The 27,330-nt window shown below is 44.3% G+C and overlaps 1 protein-coding gene across 1 annotated transcript in view; it reads right to left on the bottom strand.

Moving 5' to 3' along the window:
- NEB (nebulin) overlaps positions 1-27,330 on the bottom strand; it is a 163,301-nt gene that overhangs the window by 100,088 nt on the left and 35,883 nt on the right. The window contains exons 31-62 of the mRNA XM_054177633.1: positions 26,069-26,380; positions 24,910-25,116; positions 23,624-23,728; positions 22,682-22,789; positions 21,176-21,487; positions 20,760-20,963; positions 20,168-20,272; positions 18,936-19,043; positions 18,087-18,398; positions 17,391-17,594; positions 16,930-17,034; positions 16,727-16,834; positions 15,293-15,604; positions 14,095-14,298; positions 13,634-13,738; positions 13,431-13,538; positions 12,194-12,505; positions 11,541-11,744; positions 11,080-11,184; positions 10,877-10,984; positions 10,057-10,368; positions 9,083-9,286; positions 8,287-8,391; positions 7,152-7,259; positions 6,250-6,561; positions 5,648-5,851; positions 4,803-4,907; positions 3,039-3,146; positions 1,743-2,054; positions 1,126-1,329; positions 907-1,011; positions 327-434 (exon numbers count right to left, since the gene is read on the bottom strand). Coding sequence (XP_054033608.1) covers positions 327-434; positions 907-1,011; positions 1,126-1,329; positions 1,743-2,054; positions 3,039-3,146; positions 4,803-4,907; positions 5,648-5,851; positions 6,250-6,561; positions 7,152-7,259; positions 8,287-8,391; positions 9,083-9,286; positions 10,057-10,368; positions 10,877-10,984; positions 11,080-11,184; positions 11,541-11,744; positions 12,194-12,505; positions 13,431-13,538; positions 13,634-13,738; positions 14,095-14,298; positions 15,293-15,604; positions 16,727-16,834; positions 16,930-17,034; positions 17,391-17,594; positions 18,087-18,398; positions 18,936-19,043; positions 20,168-20,272; positions 20,760-20,963; positions 21,176-21,487; positions 22,682-22,789; positions 23,624-23,728; positions 24,910-25,116; positions 26,069-26,380 — 5,835 coding nt within the window. The remainder of the gene's footprint in view (positions 1-326; positions 435-906; positions 1,012-1,125; positions 1,330-1,742; positions 2,055-3,038; positions 3,147-4,802; positions 4,908-5,647; positions 5,852-6,249; positions 6,562-7,151; positions 7,260-8,286; positions 8,392-9,082; positions 9,287-10,056; positions 10,369-10,876; positions 10,985-11,079; positions 11,185-11,540; positions 11,745-12,193; positions 12,506-13,430; positions 13,539-13,633; positions 13,739-14,094; positions 14,299-15,292; positions 15,605-16,726; positions 16,835-16,929; positions 17,035-17,390; positions 17,595-18,086; positions 18,399-18,935; positions 19,044-20,167; positions 20,273-20,759; positions 20,964-21,175; positions 21,488-22,681; positions 22,790-23,623; positions 23,729-24,909; positions 25,117-26,068; positions 26,381-27,330) is intronic.

The raw sequence follows: 27,330 nt of genomic DNA, 5'->3' as shown, positions 1-27,330 counted from the left end.
TGTGTGTCCCTGTGTGCATTTGAGGCCTGGGCTTTGGCCTAGTTTGGGGGAAGGCTGTGGAAAGCTTTAGGCTTAATGAGGTGGACTATGAACTTGGGTATTGTGTATGCTTTTTGTTCTGTGATACCTAGTTGTGAATAGAACTTCCATTGACATTTCAAACCCTTTCCAATCCTGCATGGAGTGTTCTCTTTTACCCTTTTTGGGGGGTGTAAAAGAGCATCTGTCTCGCTCCCTATAAACCCAAGACACAAACAACAGAACAAACATCCTGACTGACTTCAGTTAGCAAATCCCCACAAATATGATAAAAAAGCCCTGCTTACATCACTGGCAATCTCTCTGGATGCTTTGGCAGATTGAATAGGAATGGCATCAAAACGCAGATCATGACCCTTCTTCTTCGACTCCTCCAAAGCTAGTCTGTACATTTTCTGTAAGAAAAAGACATTTTTTGTTTCAAAACTGGAATTGCACTTGAGTGAAGTATGTCTGGGTGATAAAAATAAGTCCCTAAACAATATTGTTAATATTCAGACAACTTAAGTAACTGAACACAGCCCTAGAAAACCAGAAACAAAACACAGATTTCAAGGGTCTTGTAGATATTGGGAAAATGGAAATTACTTAGAGAAGATAAGCAAAGGTATGTTCTAGAAGTTAAATTATCTCTTTCCCTATCTTGATATGGAAATGATTGCTCATTTATGGCAGACAATAGATTTAAAAACCCAATCACTTAGCCAGGAGGAAAAAACTAGGAAAATAAGGCCTCTGATTTTTAGCACTGGAGCTGGCAATTTGTGACACTAAACAACTTCAGTGATATTATCAGATTAAGTAAAAGTCAGAGATGACAAAATTGTACTTGTACTTTAATATCCTCAACCCTTCAGTTTTACCCACCTGACTGTAGATGACTTGGTTTTGTTTAGCTAGCAGGATTTCTGGGGTGTCAGGCATGACGTGAATGCTGGTCTTGTCTTTATTCCATGCTTCAGTGTATAAACGCTAGGAAAGGACACAGGAAGGGATTAATATTGCACTCCAAAACAAGTGAGTTTCTCATGAATCACCTAAAACAAAGAAAGACTGCTGATGTTGCCTCCTGGAATCAACACTCACCTTGTTCATGGTCTCTGCATTCTGCTTGGCCAAGACCATCTCTAGAGAATCAGGAACACTGGTGAACTTGATGGTGTCTGGATGCTGACGGTATATTTTATCACTCAGGATCTCTCCTGCCCTCTTGGCCTTTTCAACTTCCAAGGACCCAATTGGGACCCAGCCAACACCTCTCAACCATTCAAGGTCAGATTTGTAGCAGTTCTGGTACCAAAAACATGACACAAGTTATGCTAGTTATAAAAATAGCAACAAAGTTCACATGGTTCTGAGAAGTCTTCACAGTTTACTAACATCACTCTCAATATTGAATTCAAATGAAGACAAAACCCTACAGGAAGTCTTAGGAGAAATAACTCCATTTCACCTACTCTGAGATAGGAATCACAATGCATATAATAGCAAATGATAAGCACTCAAAACTCTGGAATTACAGAACTCAATTTAAATACCAATTAATAAACAAGTTCTGTTGGAGACCTGAGTTACAGTTAGCCATAAAACTATAGATAAGCCAGGACAATTTGGGTTTATCACTTTGGCATGAGATGGCCTGACCCACTTATGGAAAACATCAAATACATTCCTCATGCAACACTAAATCACAAGGAGCTTACATCACTCTGCAGGTCATAGGCTTTCCTGGCATGGATGACATCGTTCTGGTCCGGCAGGCAGATCCACTGGTGCAGATAGTGGCGGTAATCAACATCACTGACCAGCCCCTGACATTTCTTGGCCAGCACAATTCCCAGCATGTCCACTGGGCTACTGAAGTGAGTCTTGGTCTTCTCAAAGGCTTTCTTGTACTCCCTGTCACTCTGGATCTTGGCTACGTGCATGGACCACATCATCTTGGGATCGTCCTCGATGTTGCGGGCCCCGATGTGGTGGCCAAGCTGCTTGCGGTAGCCTTCCTTGTACTTGTACTGAAACAGCAACCCAGGTGTTATGGTTCTACACCACCTTTCTGTATCAGTTATTCATGTTGAATATTTTCAACAACAAAGTTTCTGAATTTCTCTACAACCTGGAGTAAAAGAGTTCAAACTGTGTAGGCCATTCTGGGGCTAGCAGCATGGATCCTCACATTTAATTTTTGAGATTTGTGTTTTGATCCTGAACAGATTTTTGAAGTAAGCTTTCTGAAAAAAAACCCCAACCTCTACAAATATTAGTGATGAATAATCCTCTCCTCATTATTGGAGCACTTCTGATATGAAGGACAAGCTGAGGAAGCTGGGGTTGCTCAGTACGTAAAACAGAAGGCTCTGGGGAATCCTAATAGTGGCCTGCCAGTACCTGAAGGGGCCTGCAAGAAGGATGGAGGCTGTTTACAGAGGCCTGTGGTGACAGGATAAGGGGCAGTGCTTCAAGCTAGAGAAGAGCAGGTTTAGATTGGATGTCAGGAACAATTTCTTCACCATGAGGGTAGTGGAACACTGGAACAGGTTCCCCAGGGAGGTGGTTGGGGCCCCATCCCTGGAGATATTCAAGGTGAGACTCGACGGGGCTCTGGGCAACCTGATCTAGTAGGGGATGTCCCTGTTTACTGCAGAGGGGGTTAGACTAGATGAGCTTTGGAGGTCCCTTCCAATCCAGACCATTGTATGATTCTATAATTCTATTCAATATACTTAATCCTTATTAAATATGATAACATAGATACTGATTTAATTAAAGACAAAGGTTTATGAGCTATAATAGTAACATAGTAGCAGCATTATATTGTCCTAATAACTTCTCAACATTTCATTTTCTGAGTAGGTATTTAAACATCTGATAACTTGCTTCCAAAACTCTATTCCTTGAGATCAAATTTTAATTGAAATGCTTTTTATGGAATCCTGTTGATAACTGTCAGGTTGCACAGTTCAGATGTCACCACACAAAGAAACAAAGAAGTTTCTTACATCACTGGCAATTTGCCTGGATGCTTTGGCAGCTTGGATGGGGATTGCATCAATTCTCAGGTCATAGCCTTTCTTCTTGTCTTCTTCCATGGCCTGTTTGTAGAGTTTCTAGTTGGGGAAAAAAGTAAACAATGGGATTCATAAGTTACATATAATAGATTCTATGCCAAGCAAAGTGGCTTTACGTAGAGTAGACTTAAAAAGTTGCTTTAAGATTTATTCTAATTAACTACCTGAACTCAAAGCCCCAGACTGGCAGTTAATAAAAAATTCATATCAACATTAGATCAAAATGTAGATGTGGTACTGAGGGACACAGGCTGGGGAGGGACTTCTCAGGATCTCAGGTGGTGATAGGACTAGGGGGAACGGAATGAAGCTGGAGGTGGGGAGATTCAGGCTGGAGGTGAGGAGGAAGTTCTTCACCATGAGAGTGGTGAAGCCCTGGAATGGGTTGTCCAGGGAGGTGGTTGAGGCCCTGTCCCAGGAGGTGTTTAAGACCAGGCTGGACAAGGCTCTGGCCAGCCTGATCTAGCATGGGGTGTCCCTGCCCATGGCAGGGGGGTTGGAACTAGAGGATCCTTGTGGTCCCTTCCAACCCTGACTGATACTATGATATTATTGGTGACCTTGCAGTGCTGGGTTAAGGGTTGGACTCAATGGTTTTAATGATCTTTGCCAGCCAAAATGATTGTAATGCAGAAGAAAATGTTTCACCATAAGAACAGTTAGACACTGGAACAATCTCCCAAGAGAAGCAGTGGATTCACCTATATTAGTCAATTTTGAAACTCAGCTTAACAGGGTGCTGGGCCATTTCATTTCAACTACACTACCACCCAGGAAGGTTGGACTAGATGATCCTTGGGGGCCCTTCCAACCTGGCATTCTGTCTTTCTGTGATTCTTCAAGACTGCATTTAATTGCTGCCTATAACTACCTGAAGGGAGGCTGTAGCCAGGTGAGAATTGGTCCCTTCTCCCGGGCAACCAGCATCAGAACAAGAGGACACAGTCTCAAGATGCACCAGGGGAGGTTTAGGCTGGATGTTAGGAAGAAGTTCTTCCCACAAAGAGAGACTGGCCATTGGAATGGGCTGCCCAGAGAGGTGGTGGAGTCACCATCCCTGGAGGTGTTTAGGAAGAGCCTGGCTGAGGCACTTGGTGCCATGGTTTAGTTGATGAGATGGTGTTGGGTGATAGGTTGGACTCGATCTCAAAGGTCTTTTCCAACCTGGTCTATTCTATTCTATTCTATTCTATTCTATTCTATTCTATTCTATTCTATTCTATTCTATTCTATATATAACATTGACTATAGGTTTGGTTTTGGAGCTACACTATTCTTCTACACAAGTAGAATAAAACTTACTTTTTAGACCTACTTCTTACTGATGTGAATTTGTTCCCCTAAATCAACATCCAAGACTGGGGTCACTCTCTTCAGATACGTCCTGGAAATTACCTTTGTGGTATTTGCAGTATTGCAATCAATTTTGTGCCTTCCCAACAGAATGCTCAATGGTAGAAAGGATTTCAACAACCCACTATAAACACCCACCCTCTCACAGAATTTCCTCTTAGTAGTGCTCATTTTGTACCTACTGTACCAATATGCAAACATGGTTTCAAAGCCACAGCTTTGAGGATAAATATTGGGGGCGACGTAAAGAATGAGATGGTATCATCTAGGTAAGGTTTATCAAGCTGCTGCTGATCTAGCCATGAGATAGAGCAGCTGCACTGGGAGAACCACCACACTCACCACACTGTAGTTCTGCTTGTTCTGTTTGGCCAGAGTGATTTCAGGTGTGTCAGGCATTACGTGGATCTGAGTCTTGTCTTTATCCCAGGCCTCAGTGTACAAACGCTGCAGGAGAAATAATGGATGTTAAAAGTGGAAAAGAAAGTGGACTACTTGGAGACCTCCTAAACCACAAGAATTATAAATCTGTCCTCCAAATCTGAAATATCCTTATTCTTTGCATAGCAATGAGATTTTATATTCACTCCCCTAGATACTTCATGTCCAGGTTAGGACTTAGCAAACCTGGAAAGAATTCTGTTAAAAGGCATGTTTAGAAAAAAGGCAGAGAATGCTCAACAGAAACAGAGAGATCTAAGCTCCATCAACAAGGTCTGTGTGAAAGAGGGCATGGGTTTAGTGACAGAAATAAAACTGAGATCATGGCCACAGAGAAGAAAAAACCCCACATTTTAAATACCATGCTAAACTAAATAAGGATAATTCAAAAACTGCCCTGAAATTATTTGGTTTAATAGCAGATTGTGAGGTAAGCTTAATTATAGCAATTATCTATATTAACAGTTAGGTGAAAGTTAGACAGCACATCACTGGAGAGAATATATGGAAATACTCTAAGCTTCACATTGACAATTCTAATTTAACTTGGAAGATATTAAAATTAGCACTTGCTGAAAGTAATTTAACCTGTTGATCACCAAGAAGGTAACTCACACTTTTAGAGCCTCTTCATGCTGACATCTCAAACAGCCTTCTTGTACTGAAATCTCACCACACATACATAGCTCTAGTCCTATCTTCAAGGCTAAGGTGGAGACTGCTGACCTAACCAAATCTAGACTCACCTTGTTCATGGTCTGTGCATTCTGCTTGGCCAAGACCATCTCTAGAGAATCAGGAACACTGGTGAACTTGATGGTGTCTGGATGCTGACGGTATATTTTATCACTCAGGATCTCTCCTGCCCTCTTGGCCTTTTCAACTTCCAGGGACCCAATTGGGACCCAGCCAACACCTCTCAACCATTCAAGGTCAGATTTGTAGCAGTTCTGGTACCAAAAACATGACACAAGTTATGCTAGTTATAAAAATAGCAACAAAGTTCACATGGTTCTGAGAAGTCTTCACAGTTTACTAACATCACTCTCAATATTGAATTCAAATGAAGACAAAACCCTACAGGAAGTCTTAGGAGAAATAACTCCATTTCACCTACTCTGAGATAGGAATCACAATGCATATAATAGCAAATGATAAGCACTCAAAACTCTGGAATTACAGAACTCAATTTAAATACCAATTAATAAACAAGTTCTGTTGGAGACCTGAGTTACAGTTAGCCATAAAACTATAGATAAGCCAGGACAATTTGGGTTTATCACTTTGGCATGAGATGGCCTGACATCAAATACATTCCTCATGCAACACTAAATCACAAGGAGCTTACATCACTCTGCAGGTCATAGGCTTTCCTGGCATGGATGACATCGTTCTGGTCCGGCAGGCAGATCCACTGGTGCAGATAGTGGCGGTAATCAACGTCACTGACCAGCCCCTGACATTTCTTGGCCAGCACAATTCCCAGCATGTCCACTGGGCTACTGAAGTGAGTCTTGGTCTTCTCAAAGGCTTTCTTGTACTCCCTGTCACTCTGGATCTTGGCTACGTGCATTGACCACATCATCTTGGGATCGTCCTCGATGTTGCGGGCTCCAATGTGGTGGCCAAGCTGCTTGCGGTAGCCTTCCTTGTACTTGTACTGAAACAGCAACCCAGGTGTTATGGTTCTACATCACCTTTAAAACCAGTTACTCATGTTACATATTTACAATAACAAAGTTTCTGAATTTCTCTGGAATCTAGAGTATGAGGAAACCAAACTGTCTAGGCCATTCTGGGGCTAATGACATGGCTTTTCATATTCAGTTTTTGAGATTTCTGTTAGACTCCCAAATAGGGATCTGTGAAGTAAGCTTTGTGAACAAATAATCTCCACTGATATTAGTGAGAAATAATCCTCTCCTTATTCAATATATTTCACAATCTCCACTGATATTAGTGAGAAATAATCCTCTCCTTATTCAATATATTTCATCTTTATTAAATGTAATTACACAGTGTCAAGATTTAATTCAAGACACAGGTTTATGAGCTATAAATTTCACATGATGTTGTCCTTAGAACTTCTCAATAGTTAATTTTTACACCTAAGTCTTCAACCACATCTAATACCTTGCTTCCAAAAATGTATGCTTTAAGATCACACTTGAAGTGAAATGCTTTTTATGGAATGCAGTTGATAACTTTGAGGTTATCACCACCCAAAGAAGAAAAGCAGTAGTCCCTTACATCACTGGCGATTTGCCTGGATGCTTTGGCAGCTTGGATGGGGATTGCATCAATTCTCAGGTCGTAGCCTTTCTTCTTGTCTTCTTCCATGGCCTGTTTGTAGAGTTTCTAGTTGGGGAATGAAACAAGAGCCTTCATAAATAAGTTCCATGTATTCCATTGTATGCAAAACAAAGTGCTTTGGAGTAGATGTAAACCCCTGGGTTTAGACTTATTCCAGCCCAACTCTGTGTAACTCAAAACCCCAGATCAGCAGCTGATGGAAATTCATATCAACAGAAGGTCTTTGATAAATGCATCAGCTGACATGTTTTTACTTTCAATACTATAAACAGCACTGATATTTATTAGAGATAAGCCATTATTCTTTGCAAGTGGAGCAAAACTTACTTTTTAAATCCACCTCTTTCTGATGTGAAATTGTTCCCCACAGCTAACATCCAACACTGAGATCACTGCTCTTCAGAATTGTGCTGGAAATTGATTTTATGGTATTTCCAGTGTGGGAATTAGTTTTGTCCCTACCCAACAGTATGTGCAGTGGCAGAAAGGACTCCCAAAATTCATTAAGAGACAACTTCTCATGGACTTTACTTTCAGTAATTCTCACTGTTGTATCTATGCACCGCTGTACACAAACAAGAGGGCTGCAGCACCTGTTCTATGAGGACAGGCTGAGTGAGCAGGGGTTGTTCAGTTTGGAGAAAAGAAGACTCCAGGGGGACCTCAGAGCTGCCTCCCAGTACCTGAAGGGATCCTATGGGAAGGCTGGAGAGGAAATTTTCATAGTCATGTCTAGTGACAGGGAAGGAGGGAATGGTTTGAAGCTCAGGGAGAGCAGGGTTAGATTGGATCTTAGGAAGAAGTTCTTCAGTACGAGGATGGTGGGACTCTGAAATAGATTGCCCAGGAAGGCTGTGGATGCCTCCTCCCTGGGTGTATTCAAGGACAGGTTGGATGGAGCCTTGAGCAGCCAACTCTAGTCAAGAGGTGTCCCTGGCTGTATCGGGGTGGTTGGAGTAGATATCTCTAAGGTCTCTTCCAACCTAAGGCATTCTATGAGCCTATGATCACCTAGTTTTATCAGACTGATGATGATACAGAGTAGTTACATTTGGAGAACCACCACACTCACCTCACTGTAGTTCTGCTTGTTCTGTTTGGCCAGAGTGATTTCAGGTGTGTCAGGCATTACGTGGATTTGAGTCTTGTCTTTATCCCAGGCCTCAGTATACAAACGCTGCAGGAGAAATAATGGATGTTAAAAGTGGAGAAAAACCAACAGTGACTACTTGGAGAGCTCCTAAAACATAAGTTCTTTACTGTGAGAGTGGTGAGATGATGGAATGGGTTGCCCAGAGAAGTTGGTGGCACCTCATCCTTGGAAGTGTTTAAGACCAGGCTGGATGAGGCTTTAAGCAGCCTGGTCTAGTGGAAGGTATCAGTGCCCGTGGCAGGGAGGGTGGAACTAGATATTCTTTGAAGCCCCTTCCAAGTCAAGCTATCCAACCTGGTCTATTCTATCCTATCCTATCCTAGCCTAGCCTAGCCTAGCCTATCCTATCCTATCCTATGATAAGAACAATTACAGATCTGTACTGCAAGTCTAAAACATCCTAATTCTTTATGTAGCCATAAGAAGTTGTTTTCATTCCTCTTCATGTCCAGGTTAGGAATTAGTAAACAAGAAAGAATTCCATCAAACATTTATGCTTAATAAAAAAGGGCAGAATGCTCCCTAGAGTATTGCTATTAAATTAGCCCTTCCTGAAGATAACTTCATCTGTTGATTACCAAGAAGGTAACCCACACTTTGAAAGCCTAATCATGCTGAAATCTCACACAGCAAACCACACATCTGTAGCTCTAATCCTGTCTCCAGGGTTGAGGTGGAGACTGCTGATGTGTTACCTAAAGAAACCTAGACTCACCTTATTCATGGTCTGTGCATTCTGCTTGGCCAAGACCATCTCTAGAGAATCAGGAACACTGGTGAACTTGATGGTGTCTGGATGCTGACGGTATATTTTATCACTCAGGATCTCTCCTGCCCTCTTGGCTTTTTCAACTTCCAAGGACCCAATTGGGACCCAGCCAATACCTCTCAACCATTCAAGGTCGGATTTGTAGCAGTTCTGGTACCAAAAACATGACACAAGTTATGCTAGTTATAAAAATAGCAACAAAGTTCACATGGTTCTGAGAAGTTTTCACAGTTAAAGTTCTAAGTGCAAAATACAAAGACAGCTGTCTCATTAATGTTGATATCTCATTGACTTTCAATTAGCATTTCACATATACCATGCAGCTAATGCTTACTTTCTATAAGTTGTCTTCCTCCTAGTGCAATCTGCAAGAAACTCTGCTGGCAGCCTAGATTCAGACCCTCTATCTGTCTTTAAGAGGCATGTTGGGAAATGGTTAAAGAGTAACAGGATTAAAACATAGCCTTGAAAGAATGTGTAGATTTTTCCTGTAACCTTTATTCACAACAAATAAATGATCACCCACTAAAACAGCAGGTCTTAACTGAAACCATTTTCCCCAACGTAGGAGAAAGGAATCCTGTCCAAAGTCTTGCAACCAAAAAATCAACATAAGCAATTTCCTGTTTCTATGCACTTAAAGGCATTAAATAGTCTATGATCAAGAATAACATGCAGCTAATTCTACTGTTTGGTTGACTGATTAGCTGCATATAAACCTTGGTAATACTCAACCTTCCTTCAAGAGATTCATTCACTCTTGAAGATCTCATGACCTTGCTTGGAACAGATGAAACAAAACAGGTGCAAAAAATCGCTGTATGAGAGAGTGAGTTTGGTGAGAGTGCAGCTTCTATACCTTGCAGTGCAAGGAAATGACACACACTTTCCAATTCCCACACTTATCATCCAGTACTCACATCGCTCTGCAGGTCATAGGCTGTCTTAGCATGGATAACATCGTTCTGGTCCGGCAGGCAAGTCCACTGGTGCAGATAGTGGCGGTAATCAACGTCACTGACCAGCTCCTGACATTTCTTGGCCAACACAATTCCCAGCATGTCCACTGGGCTACTGAAGTGAGTCTTGGATTTCTCAAAGGCTTTCTTGTACTCCCTGTCACTCTGGATCTTGGCTACGTGCATTGACCACATCATCTTGGGATCGTCCTCGATGTTGCGGGCTCCGATGTGGTGGCCAAGCTGCTTGCGGTAGCCTTCCTTGTACTTGTACTGAAATGGCAATAAGAAAGGTGCTCAGTGAGTTTCAGCTTAGTTTTATTTATGTCCCCAGCAGCCTCTGGGGCACAACCTTCAGACAACTTAGATTCTGAAACCACAGAGATTCAGACTGACAAAGTATTCGGCTGACGAACTGCATTCTAGAGCAGCTGGAGCATTTCTGGAGATACTCCAAGGCCCACAAAATACTCTCAGTAACTGGGAGTACAAAAGGCCTCCAAAATTATCACAGCAATACCCAAAACTAAAGTTCACTAGATACCCAGTACAGAAAGAATCAAGGAGTGACCTTCAAGCATGACTACCAAAACCACTCCTATTCAGGAGTTAACATGTGAAGAACATGGAGAGAGATTTGCAAGTTTAAAGAGAGACATCAAACCCCAGTAGGGAACACATTTTTATATTAAAACCTACTTTTAAACTATCTTTGTTGCTACACAAAAGTTCCTGGAATCTAGCTAATTGGGCATATGGCCAAGGGCTGCTGGGTACTTACATCACTTGCAATGTCTCTGGAGGCTTTAGCAGACTTGATAGGAATGGCATCTGCCCGCATGTCGTAGCCCTTTTTCTTGTCCTCCTCCATCGCAAGCTTGTACAGTTTCTGAAACAAAAACAAACACTCCCCTCAAACACCTCTCCTGCCTGGCACACACCAAGGGACAGCCATCAACCCCTAATCCCACCTCAAGCACCTACCTCACTGTAGTTCACTTTGTTCTGCTGGGCTAGCAAAATCCCTGGGGTGTCTGGCATGATGTGGATGCTGGTTTTGTCCTTCTCCCAGGCTGAGGTGTACGCGCGCTGCACACAGGAGCACGAGGGCACGTGAGATCACACGAGGGCAGGGCAGCAAACTCAGACACAAAATGACAGCAACCAGGAGAGGCTGGGGGCCTCTGCGGTGCACTGACTCAGGGACATCATTATTGGTCTCCAACCCTTCTAACACTTCTCTCCTTTCATCCCACACCCCACCCAGATCGCTGCTCCAACCGCACAAGACAGAATTTGGTCTGAAACAAGGAACACAAATCCCTCGTGCGAGAGGATGCAGTGTTCCCTTTGCAAAATCCAGGCCCTGCAAGGAGAGAGACCAACATCCTGGGAAAGGAAGGTCCTCACTTCCTTCTGGTTGCACACAACAGGAGAAATCTGACCTGGTCCATAATTGCAGAGTTGTGCTTTGCCAGAACCATGGGCATGGAGTCAGGCAGGCTGGTGAATCGGATGGTGTCTGGGTGCTGCCGGTACTTCTTGTCACTCAGGATCTCGCTTGCCCTCTTATTCTTCTCAGCATCCAGGGAACCGATTGGAGACCAACCAATGCCCCTCAGCCACTGAAGGTCAGACCTGTAGACATTCTGAAAGGGCAGGCAAGGACACAAAGCAGCTCAGCAAACTCCTCGTTCCAGGTAACCATTCCTCCTACCTAGTGAAGCTTGGCTGATAAACATATGTTCCTCTGGGTCAACTTCCAAGCCTCTATGAAGCAACTCTCATCAAGCTCAGCTCCCTAATCAAGCAACTCCTACAACAAGCTGATTCCCCATGCCTTCAATAGCACAAGCACATGAGAGGAAATCCACAAACCCTTCCACTCCCTCATTATTGTTCTTCTCCTTGGAAAAGTGCTGCCACATTTGGCAATCTCGACTCACCTGCTGTAACACTCCCTACAAAATACTCCAGGCAAGACAGGATTATTCTGTCACCATAAAGCTGCATCCCACACAGATGTCATCCCTGACCCTTCAGCACACCAAGACAAGAGAGGCTTGTGTTTTCCACTCTGCCAGGAAGAACAACTTACATCACTCTGGAGGTCATAAGCTGTCTTAGCATGGATAACATCATTCTGGTCTGGCAGGCAGGTCCAGCGATGCAGAGGGTGCTTGTAATCAACGTCACTGACCAGTTCCTGACATTTCTTGGCCAACACAATTCCCAGCATGTCCACTGGGCTACTGAAGTGAGTCTTGGACTTCTCAAAGGCTTTCTTGTACTCCCTGTCACTCTGGATCTTGGCTACATGCATTGACCACATCATCTTGGGATCGTCCTCGATGTTGCGGGCTCCAATGTGGTGGCCAAGCTGCTTGCGGTAGCCTTCCTTGTACTTGTACTAAAGGGGAAAAAAAGGCAATGAATTTTAGTTTAGTTTTCTTTACATCCCCTGCAGCCTCCCTCTGTGGCAGAACCTCCATACAGCTCAGTATCTGCAAACACAGAGACCTCAGAGTGAGAAAGTACTCAGCTGATGAGCTGCACTGTACAGCTACAAAAGTATTCACGGAACATTTCTGCCTGATAGGACTTCACATTTCTGAAGACACTCCCTGGCCTACATACTTAGAGCCACTAATCAGCAACTGAGAGTAAGAAAGGTCTCCACATGATGACAGCAATATAAAAGGTCCATATCCTGCAGGAAGAACCAGTGAGACACCTTCAAGCATGGGATTCAACTAAAGTCCTATTCAAATCTATTAAGGAAATGAAGACTGAAAGGACAAAGAGACCAACCTGGGAGTTTAAAGAGAGGCACCAAACAGATTTGCAATACATCTGTATGTTAATATTTAATAGTAATAATAGATATTTTTAAAATTTACTTTTATACTGCCTTTACTTTTCAAGAAACATTTGCTTTGGGGCTGTCCTTGTTATTGTCCAGCTGTGTTTTGGAGGTGGAGCATTAGTGGAGTACAGACTGGCAGAGCAGAGGGCAGCACATCAGCTCCAAAGACCAGATTTTTGATGAGGAGATGCCACCACATGCACATTGGAGGCACTGCCTTGGATTCTGTACATCAGCCAGCCCTACAATTACTCTGCTCATAACACCTACACAGTCACTCAGCCAGCCCATAACATGCAGGGACAGCTACAGGCAGACCCTCCAGAAACAACACATTTACCGATTAGCTGAACGGTAACAACAGGTAAGAGCTGTGTGGTCTCATTTTAACTAAGACACCAGAGGTGTCAACAGAAGGACCTGGAAACTGCCCAGCAGGCTGTGTGGCCAAGGGCTGCTGGGTACTTACATCACTTGCAATGTCTCTGGAGGCTTTAGCAGACTTGATAGGAATGGCATCTGCCCGCATGTCGTAGCCCTTTTTCTTGTCCTCCTCCATCGCAAGCTTGTACAGTTTCTGAAACAAAAACAAACACTCCCCTCAAACACCTCTCCTGCCTGGCACACACCAAGGGACAGCCATCAACCCCTAACCCCACCTCAAGCACCTACCTCACTGTAGTTCACTTTGTTCTGCTGGGCTAGCAAAATCCCTGGGGTGTCTGGCATGATGTGGATGCTGGTTTTGTCCTTCTCCCAGGCTGAGGTGTACGCGCGCTGCACACAGGAGCACGAGGGCACGTGAGATCACACAAGGGCAGGGCAGCAAACTCAGACACAAAATGACAGCAACAAAGAGAGGCTGGGGGCCTCTGTGGTGCACTGACTCAGGGACATCACTATTGGTCTCCAACCCTTCTAACACTTCTCTCCTTTCATCCCACACCCCACCCAGATCGCTGCTCCAACCGCACAAGACAGAATTTGGTCTGAAACAAGGAACACAAATCCCTCGCGCGAGAGGATGCAGTGTTCCCTTTGCAAAATCCAGGCCCTGCAAGGAGAGAGACCAACATCCTGGGAAAGGAAGGTCCTCACTTCCTTCTGGTTGCACACAACAGGAGAAATCTGACCTGGTCCATAATTGCAGAGTTGTGCTTTGCCAGAACCATGGGCATGGAGTCAGGCAGGCTGGTGAATCGGATGGTGTCTGGGTGCTGCCGGTACTTCTTGTCACTCAGGATCTCGCTTGCCCTCTTATTCTTCTCAGCATCCAGGGAACCAATTGGAGACCAACCAATGCCCCTCAGCCACTGAAGGTCAGACCTGTAGACATTCTGAAAGGGCAGGCAAGGACACAAAGTAGCTCAGCAACCTTCTCACTTCAAGCAACCAATCCTCTACCCATGGAAGCTCAGACTCGCAAACCACATTCCCCTCACTCAACCACCAACCATCACATGATGCTCAGGTTCCCACAACCTCTCTCTTTGCACCTACAACAGTGCAAGCAGGTACCAAGCAATCCACAAAGGCTCCCTTTCCATCTCCTAAGTCTCTCTCTGAAAGATCTGCCTCATTTGGCAATCTCCAGCTGGCAGATGTACAGGAGGTGCCTTATAACTCACCACCTAATGGTCTTCACTTGCCACTGCACACAACTTGGTTTTGCTCATCTTCATCCTCCAAAAGAAACTATCTGAGTTCACTGCCTGTCTCCTGTCACAGAGAACTCAAACCACCTGTCACAATTTCCTCCACAAAGTGCTCTTCTGTGACCATAAAATATGGACCCACACAAACTTCAGCTCCTACTCATTATTGACAAAATCTCAGCAAGCAGAAAAATGAACAGCTGAGATTTCTCAGGAAATGTAAACTGAAAAACTAAAGTTATGTGGCTGAGAAATGTAGAAACAGAAAACACAGAATCACAGCAGTAATTGTTTTAAACTGTAAAGAGTAGATTTAGATCAGGTATTAGGAGGATGCTCTCTATTATGATGGTGGCGAGACAACAGAACAGATTGCCTAAGAAAGTTGTGGACGACCCATCCCAGAGAGTGTTCAAGGCAGGTTGAATGAGGCTTGGACTAACCTGGTCTAGAGGAAGATGTCCTTGCCTAGGGCAATGGGGTTGGAACTTGTTGACCTTTAATGATCCTTCCAACCCAAACCACTTTAAGATTCAGCAGGACAGTACAGCCACAACAGTCTCAGTCACACAGAATCAAGCCTGAGCTTATGCCTCCCAGATGGACCTTCTCCAACAATGCAACAGAATACAAGAAACACTTCTGGTTTTCCCACAGTCAGGAAAGAACAACTTACATCACTCTGCAGGTCATACACTTTCCTGGCTTGGACTACGTCGTTCTGGTCTGGCAGGCAGGTCCAGCGATGCAGAGGGTGCTTGTAATCAACATCACTGACCAGCTCCTGACATTTCTTGGCTAACACAATTCCCAGCATGTCCACTGGGCTACTGAAGTGAGTCTTGGATTTCTCAAAGGCTTTCTTGTACTCCCTGTCACTCTGGATCTTGGCTACATGCATTGACCACATCATCTTGGGATCGTCCTCGATGTTGCGGGCTCCAACATGGTGGCCAAGCTGCTTGCGGTAGCCTTCCTTGTACTTGTACTGTGGGGGTAAAGCAGCTCAGTGTCAGCCCACTTGGTGTCCCTTCTGACACTGTTCTGTCAGCAAATGCTTTGCTAATGGAGCCTGGGAAGGTCACCATATGAAGAGGTTTTCTAAGCAGAGTGCATTCCAACTGTGCCCCACACTTGCATCCCACATCACCCCAACACAGACGTACAGCAGGCACACAGTGGCCCAGATGTCACCTCTAATCAATCTAGCACAGGAACCAGGAGCAATTCCTGCAAGCAGAGAGGGTGTCCACACAACCTGAGCACCATGACTGAGAGAACAGCTCATTGGCTGGGATGCCAAACTGGGGGAAAATCACCAGACTTCTCCAGCAGACAACCTGAGCTTTGTCCCGTGCAGCCCTGTCTGCACTCACCCACAGAGCCCACAGCAGCAGACACACTCCACTGCACCAGGACCTCCTGCACAGTGTTCAGGAGTCTTATTGTCCCATCCCAGTGTGTGTCCTCAGCTGCAGGATACAGTTACTGGGCTTGGGACAGTGATGGGTCTCTTATTGGAATGTGTGAGTGAGGAGAGATTGAACTCATCTATGTAAGGAGAACAAACCTGAACTACAGAATGTCTTCTGGGAATGAAAATTCAGCTCCTGCAGTGCTGAGCCTGAAAAGATGCTCTGGGGCACAGTAATGACTGGGCTACAGTCAGTGAACCTGCCCTCAGTCCAGAGAGAACCAGGAAGTGCCCTGGTGACAGCAAAACTTGGATTTTCCTTCCTAATACCCATCTCAGTTGTGTAGCTTCAACATGAGGGGAGAGCAGACTGGCAGAACCAAGGGCTGAACATCCATGTTTCTGCATGGAGAAACGCTGCCACAGGTTCAGGAGGGATGATGCTTTGGATTGTGTCCATCAGCCAGCTCCACAATTACTCTGCCCATAACACCTACACAGTCACTCAGCCAATCCATAACATGCAGGGACAGCTACAGGCAGACCCTCCAGAAACAACACATTTACCGATTAGCTGAACGGTAACAACAGGTAAGAGCTGTGTGGTCTCATTTTAACTAAGACACCAGAGGTGTCAACAGAAGGACCTGGAAACTGCCCAGCAGGCTGTGTGGACAAGGGCTGCTGGGTACTTACATCACTTGCAATGTCTCTGGAGGCTTTAGCAGACTTGATAGGAATGGCATCTGCCCGCATGTCGTAGCCCTTTTTCTTGTCCTCCTCCATCGCAAGCTTGTACAGTTTCTGAAACAAAAACAAACACTCCCCTCAAACACCTCTCCTGCCTGGCACACACCAAGGGACGGCCATCAACCCCTAACCCCACCTCAAGCACCTACCTCACTGTAGTTCACTTTGTTCTGCTGGGCTAGCAAAATCCCTGGGGTGTCTGGCATGATGTGGATGCTGGTTTTGTCCTTCTCCCAGGCTGAGGTGTACGCGCGCTGCACACAGGAGCACGAGGGCACGTGAGATCACACAAGGGCAGGGCAGCAAACTCAGACACAAAATGACAGCAACAAAGAGAGGCTGGGGGCCTCTGTGGTGCACTGACTCAGGGACATCATTATTGGTCTCAAACCCTTCTAACACATCTCTCCTTTCATCCCACACCCCACCCAGATCGCTGCTCCAACCGCACAAGACAGAATTTGGTCTGAAACAAGGAACACAAATCCCTCGTGCGAGAGGATGCAGTGTTCCCTTTGCAAAATCCAGGCCCTGCAAGGAGAGAGACCAACATCCTGGGAAAGGAAGGTCCTCACTTCCTTCTGGTTGCACACAACAGGAGAAATCTGACCTGGTCCATAATTGCAGAGTTGTGCTTTGCCAGAACCATGGGCATGGAGTCAGGCAGGCTGGTGAATCGGATGGTGTCTGGGTGCTGCCGGTACTTCTTGTCACTCAGGATCTCGCTTGCCCTCTTATTCTTCTCAGCATCCAGGGAACCGATTGGAGACCAACCAATGCCCCTCAGCCACTGAAGGTCAGACCTGTAGACATTCTGAAAGGGCAGGCAAGGACACAATGCAGCTCAGCAACCTCCTTGCTCGGGGTAACTACTGCTCCTACCCACAGAGGCTTGACCGATCAGAAAACATTCCCCACTAGCCACCCCATCAAACTCAGCTCCCACCTCTTTCTTCATGCCTGTAACAGCACAAGAAGGTGTCAAGTAACCCAGAGACTTTCCCTTTCTATCTTCTTCATCTCCTCGGAAACACCATTCCCATTTGGCAATCTCTAGTCACCTGCTGCTCACCTACCTCCAAAATGCTCCAGGCAAGAGAGGATTATTCTGTCATCATAAAGCAGAACCCCCCACAAGCTTCACCCCTGACCCTTCACCACATCAACTCTCAGCAGGACAGCATGGCCACAACACAGTCACACAGAATTAGCCTACATTTAAGCTCCACATGTAGACCTTCTCCAACAAAGCAAGAGAACAGAGGAGATACTTCTGTTTTTCACTCTGCCAGGAGGAACAACTTACATCACTCTGGAGGTCATAAGCTGTCTTAGCATGGATAACATCATTCTGGTCTGGCAGGCAGGTCCAGCGATGCAGAGGGTGCTTGTAATCAATATCACTGACCAGCTCCTGACATTTCTTGGCCAACACAATTCCCAGCATGTCCACTGGGCTACTGAAGTGAGTCTTGGATTTCTCAAAGGCTTTCTTGTACTCCCTGTCACTCTGGATCTTGGCTACATGCATTGACCACATCATCTTGGGATCGTCCTCGATGTTGCGGGCTCCAATGTGGTGGCCAAGCTGCTTTCTGTATGCAGTTTTGTATTTGTACTAATTGAATAGAGAAACAATGATTATCACCTCTTTTCAAGCTCTGAATGTCTTTGTTAATACAGCCATTCATATTCTCCTATCAAATGTTTATCTTCCTATTTTCCCCATCTTTTATTTTTCTCCACATTTCTCCAATACTGTTAGAGTTTTTCTTCCTCATCCAAAATACATTATCACATTTTTTAGTAGTTAAATTCTAACTCATTGCAAATTATTGCATTTAATTAACTTTACATCATTAAGAATTAAACAACCACTGGAGAGGGCAGCAACATACTGCTAAAAGTTTAGACTTCTCTTCCTTTGGTGGAGGTGGTGGAGTCACCATCCCTGGAGGTGTTCAAGAGGGGACTGTACGTGGCACTTGGTGCCATGGTCTAGTAGTTATGAGGCCTTAGGCAACTGGTTGGACTCGATGATCTTTGAGGTCTTTCCCAACCTTATTGATTCTATGATTCTTTCAAAGAAAGCCTCTTTATCCCTAGTGTGTACCAGCTCTATTCCCCAGTGTTATTTTCATCCTGCAGTACTTACTTCACTAGCTATGTCTCTGGATGCCTTTGCTGACTGGAGAGGTATAGCATCAGGAGGAAGATCATAACCCTTCTTCCTCAGCTCTTCATAGCCTAACTTGTAACATTTCTGTTGGAGAAGGATTCAAAGCAGTCATTGCAAAGAAAAGTCTTTAGAGAGGTTGCAACACTACAGCTTACTTTCCTTGACTACTGACAATAAAGCAGGAGATTGCAAACAGTTTCTTTCATCAAATTAAATTCCATACCTTTTTTTTTATTTGGATCTTTTCAAGGCTGAACATTACCTAAAGGATGGGGGGCAAGAGGCTGGGGCCAGACTCTGCTCAGTGGTGCCCAGCAAGGAGCAACAGGCAAAAACTGGAACCCAGAAGGGTCCATCTGAATGTGAGGAGAAAAGATTTTTTGGTGTGAAGGTGCTGGAGGCCTGCAGCAGGCTGCCCACAGAGGTTGTGGAGTCTCCTTCTGTGGAGAGATTCCAAACCCACCTGGACATTGTGATGCTGGGCAAGCTGCTGTGGGTAAACCTGCTTGAGCAGGGGGGTTGGAGTGGATGATCTACAGGGGTCCCCTCCACCCTCCAATATGCTGAGGTTTGAGGAGTCTGTAATGTGTATTTTATACCTGATGATCTAAACTATTTAGAAGTGACAACCTCTATGTTTTCTGTTTAACTCATTTGAGAATCTGGATCATTCAGAGAGTCCTCTACAGATGTGAAATATACTGGCCCATGATTCTCTACCCTCAATTTCAACTGCCATCATTTTTGTCTTCTTAAGTTCTTATGATAGAGCTTCCAAGATTTCTTTACCTTTCCTTGTAATCCATACTTGTTCCCCTATAACCAGGAATTTGATCTAAATTAAACAATTCTTTGTAATTCTGAAGAGGCAGTTGGATATAATGAGACAATTTGACAACAACAACAATGGGCTTACTAAAAAGCACTGACCACATATTTACAACATTAATATGATCAGGAGGGAAGAAAGAGGAAACTGCTAACTTGGGCTGAATATTTTGTTGGCTTTTTTTTTCTATCCTAGCTAATCCCCCTTCATGTTTTAGCAATTCCATTTGGGCTTCCCTGTGCACCACAATTTTCTCAGGCGAAGATCCCAAGTGTGCTTAGAGGTGTTACAATTGTAGGACTACTCCACTGCTTTTACACTTCAAGGTACAATGAGTCACCCAAATGTAACAGAAGAAAGGTCCTAGAGACACACTTACCTCACTTGTGTTAATCAAGTTTGATTTAGCCAGCAAAATTTCAGGAGTATCAGGCATGATGTGAACCTGAGTCTTGTCCTTGTTCCAAGCTTCTTTGTAGAGTATCTGCAAAGGGACACAAAATTGCTTTGCCTGATGAAAGGCTCATTGCATAGCAGTGAATTCAGCTTACTTTTCCTCTGTGACAGCAGAGCAAAGGCATGCTGCGAATGCGTGAGCTATGTAAGCAACACGAGATATTAAAATCAAATAATACAAAGACTTCCTACTGAAATACCACCTGGTTTTACTCATATCCATCAAGTCAAGGAAACTGTATTACCACTTTGGTTTTTTCACTCCTTTATATCCATGAAATGCCAAGGAAACAGAATTATTACAGCCTACATAGTACAGGTCTTATTTGCTGTTACAACTGAGTAAGTTATACTGCACCGAAGACCTGAATCTTCTGAACAACATCTTGACAGCTGAGCATTAAGGCACTGGCTATAAACACCTGTTCCTGCATCCTAAGCATATATTCTGATATGGAGACTTAAAAATAGATTCATTTCTGGAATCACATGTTCTGTTTCCAGAGGCAACTTACATCACTTCTGTTTTTGGCATTAGATTTTGCCAAGACAATATCCATGGCATCTGGAATACTCGTGAACTTAATAGTATCAGGGTGCTGCCTGTACTTCCTTTCACTCAGTATTTCAGCAGCTTTCTTGTTCTTTTCGGATTCCAAAGACCCCAAAGGACTCCATCCAATGCCTTTGAGCCATTGTAGATCTGACTTATACAAATTCTGTTGAGGAGGAAAGAAACAAAACATCAAAATCGTAGTAGGTTATTTCCCCTGTTCATTTATTAAACCATATTAAAAGGCTAATTTAGTAAGGTAGCTAAAAGGGATTTTAGCTTCAATCTGATCTGTACCAACACCCCAAGAGAGTTATTAAAGACACTTTTCAAGGAGCAGGACAAAAATGAAGTTCATTATATGCAGAGGAAGCTTACATCACTCTGTTGGTCGTAGATCCTCTTTGCCTCGGTGACATCAACCTGGTCTGGCAGACAAGTCCAGCGGTGGAGTATGTGTTTGTAGTCTACATCACTAACCAGTTCCTGGCATTTCTTAGCCAGAAGGAAGCCCAACATGTCCACAGGCATGTTAAACTTTGTCTTCCACTTCTCAAAGTCTTTCTTGTACTCCCTCTCGCTCTGCATCTTCGCTACTTGCATGGACCACAACATCTTTGGATCATCCTGCAAGCTGCGGAACCCAATGTGGTGTCCCTGCTGCTTGCGGTAACCTTCTTTGTACTTGTACTGGAAGGACAAAGGTTGCAAAGGTGAAATTAGAGTAAGATACAGCCAGTGGTAAAACAGGTGAGCAAAATAGTCAAGGTGATCTCTCAGTTTAATGATTCTCTTTAGGAATTAAATGCCAGCAACTTGTTCTGGCACCTTGTGTAAAGTCTTGGTAACGCCTTCATTAATGGGCATCACACTCTCCCTGGGAGTGAAAAGAGTCCTTGGAGGGGAAGAGTGCACAGGACTGAGGATGGGTTCCTCTGCCATCTGACTGACACAATCAGATTCTAGAGAACTCCCACATTTTGACACACTGATGAATAAACTAATCATCAATGAAAAATCTAGGTGCTTAACCACTGGAAACATTTCCCCATGACTACAGCCATGAAGATGATCAGAGGGCTGGAGCACCTCTTCTGTGAGAGAGTTGTGGCTGTTCAGCTTGGAGAAGAGAAGGCTCCAGAAAGACCTTAGAGCAGTAATATCTGAAGAGAACCTACAGAAAGGCTGGAGAGGGGCTGTTTAGCAGGCCTTGTGGTAATAGGACAAGGGGCAATGGTTCGAAACTGGAGCAAGGTAGATTTAGGCTGGACTTTAGGAGGAAGTTCTTTACCAGGAGACTGGTGAAATACTGGAACAGGTTGCTCAAGGATGTGGTGGAGGCCCCATCCCTGGAGACATCCAAGGACAAACTTGGCAGGGCCCTGAGCAAGTGCTCTAGTTGAAGATGTCCCTGCTGACTACAGGGGGGGTAGACAAGATGACCTTTGAAGGTCCCTTCCAACCCACTGCATTCTGTGATGAATAAAATCTCTTCCGTAAATGGAGGAGTTGCATTCATGCCAACTGATGGTAACAGCAGTGGCTACTTCAGAGCTGCAAAGAGGATTTCTCAGTACAAACACTGGGATCAGCTGATTAGACCTTACTGCTGCTCTGGAAATGCAACATCCAAAAGAGCAGACAAGTCCTAACAATGGAGCACACAATCTTTGGAGCTGTCAAGATGCCAGAGCAACCCTTTTACAATTGTCCTCACTGACAAGAAGAGATCAGGATGGGAGCACAAGAAGGAATTTTGTCAGCTGTTTTGCTCCTCACTCCAAGCCATGCCTTAGCAGAGAGGTGCATCTCAAATCTAGTGGAACTGCAGGTTATGGTAACCAGATAAAGTCTGCATCACATTGAACTAGAAAGGTTGCTTACATCACTTGCAATGTCCCTTGAAGCTTTGGCAGCTTTCACTGACATGGCTTCAGGTGTGAGGTCATAGCCTTTCTTGATCATTTCTTCCCAGCCAAGCTTGTAGAGTTTCTGAAATAAAAACCAGCATGGATTTAAAAGCCTTAATACATCTCTTTAGATATGTCAATGATCCATTTAACCAAATTCTGGCCACCTCAGTGGACAGTTACAGGAGAACTGGCTTCAGTTGTGAGAGAAAAACTACTAGAATGGGAACCTGGAAGCATGAAACACAGGTCTTCCAAATCTTAGGCTGGTGGTTAATGAGTTTTAATTTACAGCAGCAACCTACTATAAAATATCTTGGGGATTTCAAACATATCTGGGGAATTTGAAATAGATCTGTCTGGGAGAACTGAAAACTTTCCAGCTGGGTTAAAAATGGAATTAATAAGGCTGTAATGTAGTCATTGAATAGCTATTTTAAGCAGTGAGTCCAAGGTTGGCCTCTGAGGAATGATGTAAAGCAAAACCTGTATTTTATACTGCCACAATTGTCACCTTCTCAGATCTGAAAGCTGGCAGGGAAGTTAGAATCATTGCACATGTTTCTTTTCCCATATGTTAAGTTAAAAATAGACAGCATGTACTGGTGATTTTGCAGCAAGGAATCTTTAACATGATTGGTTCCTGTGGTAAGGGTATGGACCATTCACCTACACCCAGATTTCAAACACATTATAATGTCATTTTGACTGTTGCTTTGTTAATCCAAAGATGATAACTGCTGCTACTCTGAAAAAAAATATTACTCACATACCCATTCTTACCTCTGTTTTAAATCCCCCATCCCAGTCCTTCTAACTTACACCAATTCATTGTTTTGGAATAAATCTGAAGAAAGTAGATGTTGTAGATACCTGAAGAAAGTAGAATTGTCATAGGAAGTATTAAAAACTCTACCTGACTGTAGTTTGTCTTGTTCTGTTTGGCCTGCAGAATGTCTGGGGTATCAGGCATCACATGAACCTGAGTTTTATCCTTCTCCCAAGCTTGAGTATAAGCATGCTGTTGAGAAAAGTAACACCAGATGTGTTAATAGCAATGACAAAGGATGGATCTTGAGAGGTATTCAACTTTGCATTTGCACACTTTGGATAAGGAGGGGTAAAAAGACCAAGATGTAGATGTAATTTACTGTTAGAGCAGGTTCAGAGGAGGGCACAAAGATGATCAGAGGGCTGGTTGTTCAACCTGGAGAAGAGAAGGCTCCAAGGAGACTTTAGAGCAGCCTTCCAGGAGAGCTGGGGAGGGACTTTTTACAAAGGTATAGGGGCAATGGCTTCAGGCTGGAAGAAGCTGAATTTAGATTAGACATTAAGAAGAAATTCTTCCCCATGAAGGTGGTGAGGCACTAACACAGGCTGCCCAGAGAAGTCATGGAGGCTCCAAGCCTGGAAGTGTTCAAAGCCAGGTTGGATGGTGCCTTGAGCAAGTTGGTCTAGTAGGAAGCGTCCCTTGCCCATGGCTGGGTGGTTGAAACTGGATGATCTTGAAGATCCTTTCCAATCCAAACCATTCTGTGATTCTATGCCTTAATCCAGAATCTGCTGAATTAGGATCCAGTCTTACTGCTAATGCAACCCTGCTATCATGATTTTCAGGGCCAGTAATTTCCATACAAGAATGGGAAGAACAGAGGTTGGAGAGGCAGCAATGAAAATAATGTGAAAAGATTCATTTAACTAAAGGTATTTATCAGTAACTGAGTGCTTCATTAAGAAAAAAAAAAGAATAGAATAGAATAGAACAGAATAGAATAGAATTAACTAGGTTTGGAAAGACCTTTGACATCATCAATTCCGAACCCATCATCCAACACTATCTAATCAACTAAACCATGGCACCAAGCACCCCATCCAGTCTCTTCCTAAATACCTCCAGTGATGGTGACTCCACCACCTCCCTGGGCAGCATATTCCAATGGCCAATCACTTTTTCTATGAAGAATTTCTTCCTAACACCCAGCCTAAACCTCCCCTGGCACAGCTTGAGACTGTGTCCTCTTGTTCTGGTGCTGGTTGCCTGGGAGAAGAGACCAACCCCCACCTGGTTACAACCTCCCTGAAGAAGAACCTGTAAGGGGCAGTTGTTTTACCCAGGGTAAAGGTGGTGAGAGAGGCTGAGACACTGTTGACTGAAATGGGTTGCACGTGAAGATTTGCCTCATCTCCCCCACAGATACTCACTTTGTTCATGATGTTTGCATTCTGCTTGGCAAGGACCAGGTCCATGGCATCATTCTGTTTGGTGAAGGGGAAGAGGCTGGGATGCTGGCGGTACTTCCGGTCGCTTGCAATCTCTGTGGCCTTCTTGGATTTCTCCACCTCCAGAGACCCAACAGGACTCCAACCGATCCCCTTGAACCACTCATTGTAATCCTGCTTGTACTCATTCTGCCAATCAGAACACAACAGGAAAGCTGACAGGTTGCTAATGGCTCAGGCAATGTGAAGGAAGAGGAATCACAGAACTGTTTGGGTTGGAAAACACCTCCGGGATCATGGAGTCCAACCAGCAACCCAACACCACCGTGGCCATGAAACCACGTCCCAAAGTGCTACAGCCACAGGTTTCTTGAACACCTCCAGGGATGGTGACTCCACCACCTGCCTGGGCAGCCTGTTCCAATGCCTGACCACTCTTGCAGGAAAGGAATTGTTCTTCATCTCCAACCTAAATCTTCCATTCCATTCCATTCCATTCCATTCCATTCCATTCCATTCCATTCCATTCCATTCCATTCCATTCCATTCCACTCCACTCCACTCCACTCCATTCTCCCCTGGCACAATTTCAGGCCATTTCCTCTCATTCTATCACCTGATACTAGGGAGAACAGACCAGCCCCCACCTCACTGCAACCTCTTTTCAGGGAGTTGTAGAAAGCAATGAGGTCTCCCTTCATTGGTCTCCACTTCTGCAGACTAAACAACCTCAGTCCCCCCAGCTGCTCCTCCTAACACTTGTTCTCTAGACCCTTCTGCAGACTTGTTGCCTTCAAAGTGAACGAATCTGGATTTAGATGACACACTAGGATGAAATTCTCCACGAGGGTGGTGAAGCACTGGAACAGGCTGCCCAGAGAAGCTGTGAAGGGTCCAAGCCTGGAAGTGTTTCAAGCCAAGTTGGATAGGGCCTTAAGCAAGCTGGTCTAGTGGAAATTAGGTCTTCCCATGGCAGGGGAGTTGGAACTAGATGATCTTTAAGGTCCCTTTCAACCCAAACCATTCTGTGATTCTATGATACAGAATATTTCCACTGCTCCCAACACAAAGCCATAATGAAAACACAGGGTGGGGGAAAAAGGTCACAGCTGTGAATGGCAGAAAGAAAAGAGCAACTTACATCACTTTGTATCTGATTCATGTTTCTGTAGAGCTCTAAGTTCATTGCATCTGGTAGCAGCATATACTGGTGGATCAGCCTCTTGTAGTTGGTATTGGTTACGCGGTCTTGGGCCTCCTTGGCTGCCACGATGCTGAGCGCGTCGGTAGGCGTCTGGTAGTGCGTCTTGCTCATCTCATAAGCTTTCTTGTACTCCCTGTCAGACTGCATCTTGGCCACTTGCATGTAATGGACAAGTTTGGGGTCATCCTGAAGGCTACGGAAGCCTACGAGTTTCCCTTTGTCTTGCTCATAGCCTAGCTTGTATTTAAACTGTAAAGAGAACAGAGACAGAGACTTTAATAAGCAGCACCTACCTTGTAAGGAAAAAAAAAGAAGCCCACAAAAAATTAGATTCAAGTAACATTTTCACATTGGTAAGAAAACATCCCAGTTGTGGCTTTGTCCACTTACTCTTAGGGTGCACTCCAAAGCAAAACTAATGTCTCGTGGCCCTTTGAAAAGACTTTCTTAATAAATGACATTTCCTTACCACAGTTTATTCTGCTCCTGCACCAGGTTCAATGTAGCCTGAGGTTCAATCACTTTCTAATCTCATTATAAATGGCACAGTGAAAACATGGAACATACTGATGGAAAGCAAAAGGCAAAGGAACACCCAAGATCTGATTTGCTGAAGGGATATAATGGTTTAGAAACTGTCACAAGGGAGTTCTCTTCACACTGTCGTTTAGAGATACTCAGCTCTAAGATGAAGAAGTTTATCAGTATGAGGGTGGTGAGACTCTGGAACAGGCTGCTCACGGAGGTTGTGGATGCCTCCTCTCTGGGGGTGTTCAAGGCCAGGTTGCATGAGGCCTTGAGCAACCAAGTCTAGCTGAGAAGCATCCCTGAGAGATGATTTCTAAGGTCACTTCCAACCTAAGCCATTCTGTGATTCTGTGAGCTCTCACAACCACTACAACCAAGGTATATTAACCCACACAGGTAGTTCTCTGTTGCTCTTGCTGTCCTGCTTCCAATATTTGGCTTAGATAACTGTTTTGGGGGTAGTTTGCATCATATTCAGAACACATCCTATTCAGTCCATATCTCAAGACTAACCATCAAATAGAGATCTAATCATCAGTTCCATTAGTTCATTTCCTCAGATGATTAAAAAAATTCAAGACACATCCCAAGACCTTTTGCCTTTTTTTCATTTAATAAAGCAAATAATCCAAATCCTTAACCCTTTCCTCAATTTCTTATCCTCCCTGGAC

Source organism: Dryobates pubescens, chromosome 2, assembly GCF_014839835.1.
Source record: "Dryobates pubescens isolate bDryPub1 chromosome 2, bDryPub1.pri, whole genome shotgun sequence".
NCBI lineage: Eukaryota > Metazoa > Chordata > Aves > Piciformes > Picidae > Dryobates > Dryobates pubescens.
This window is presented reverse-complemented; position numbering and strand designations above follow the sequence as displayed.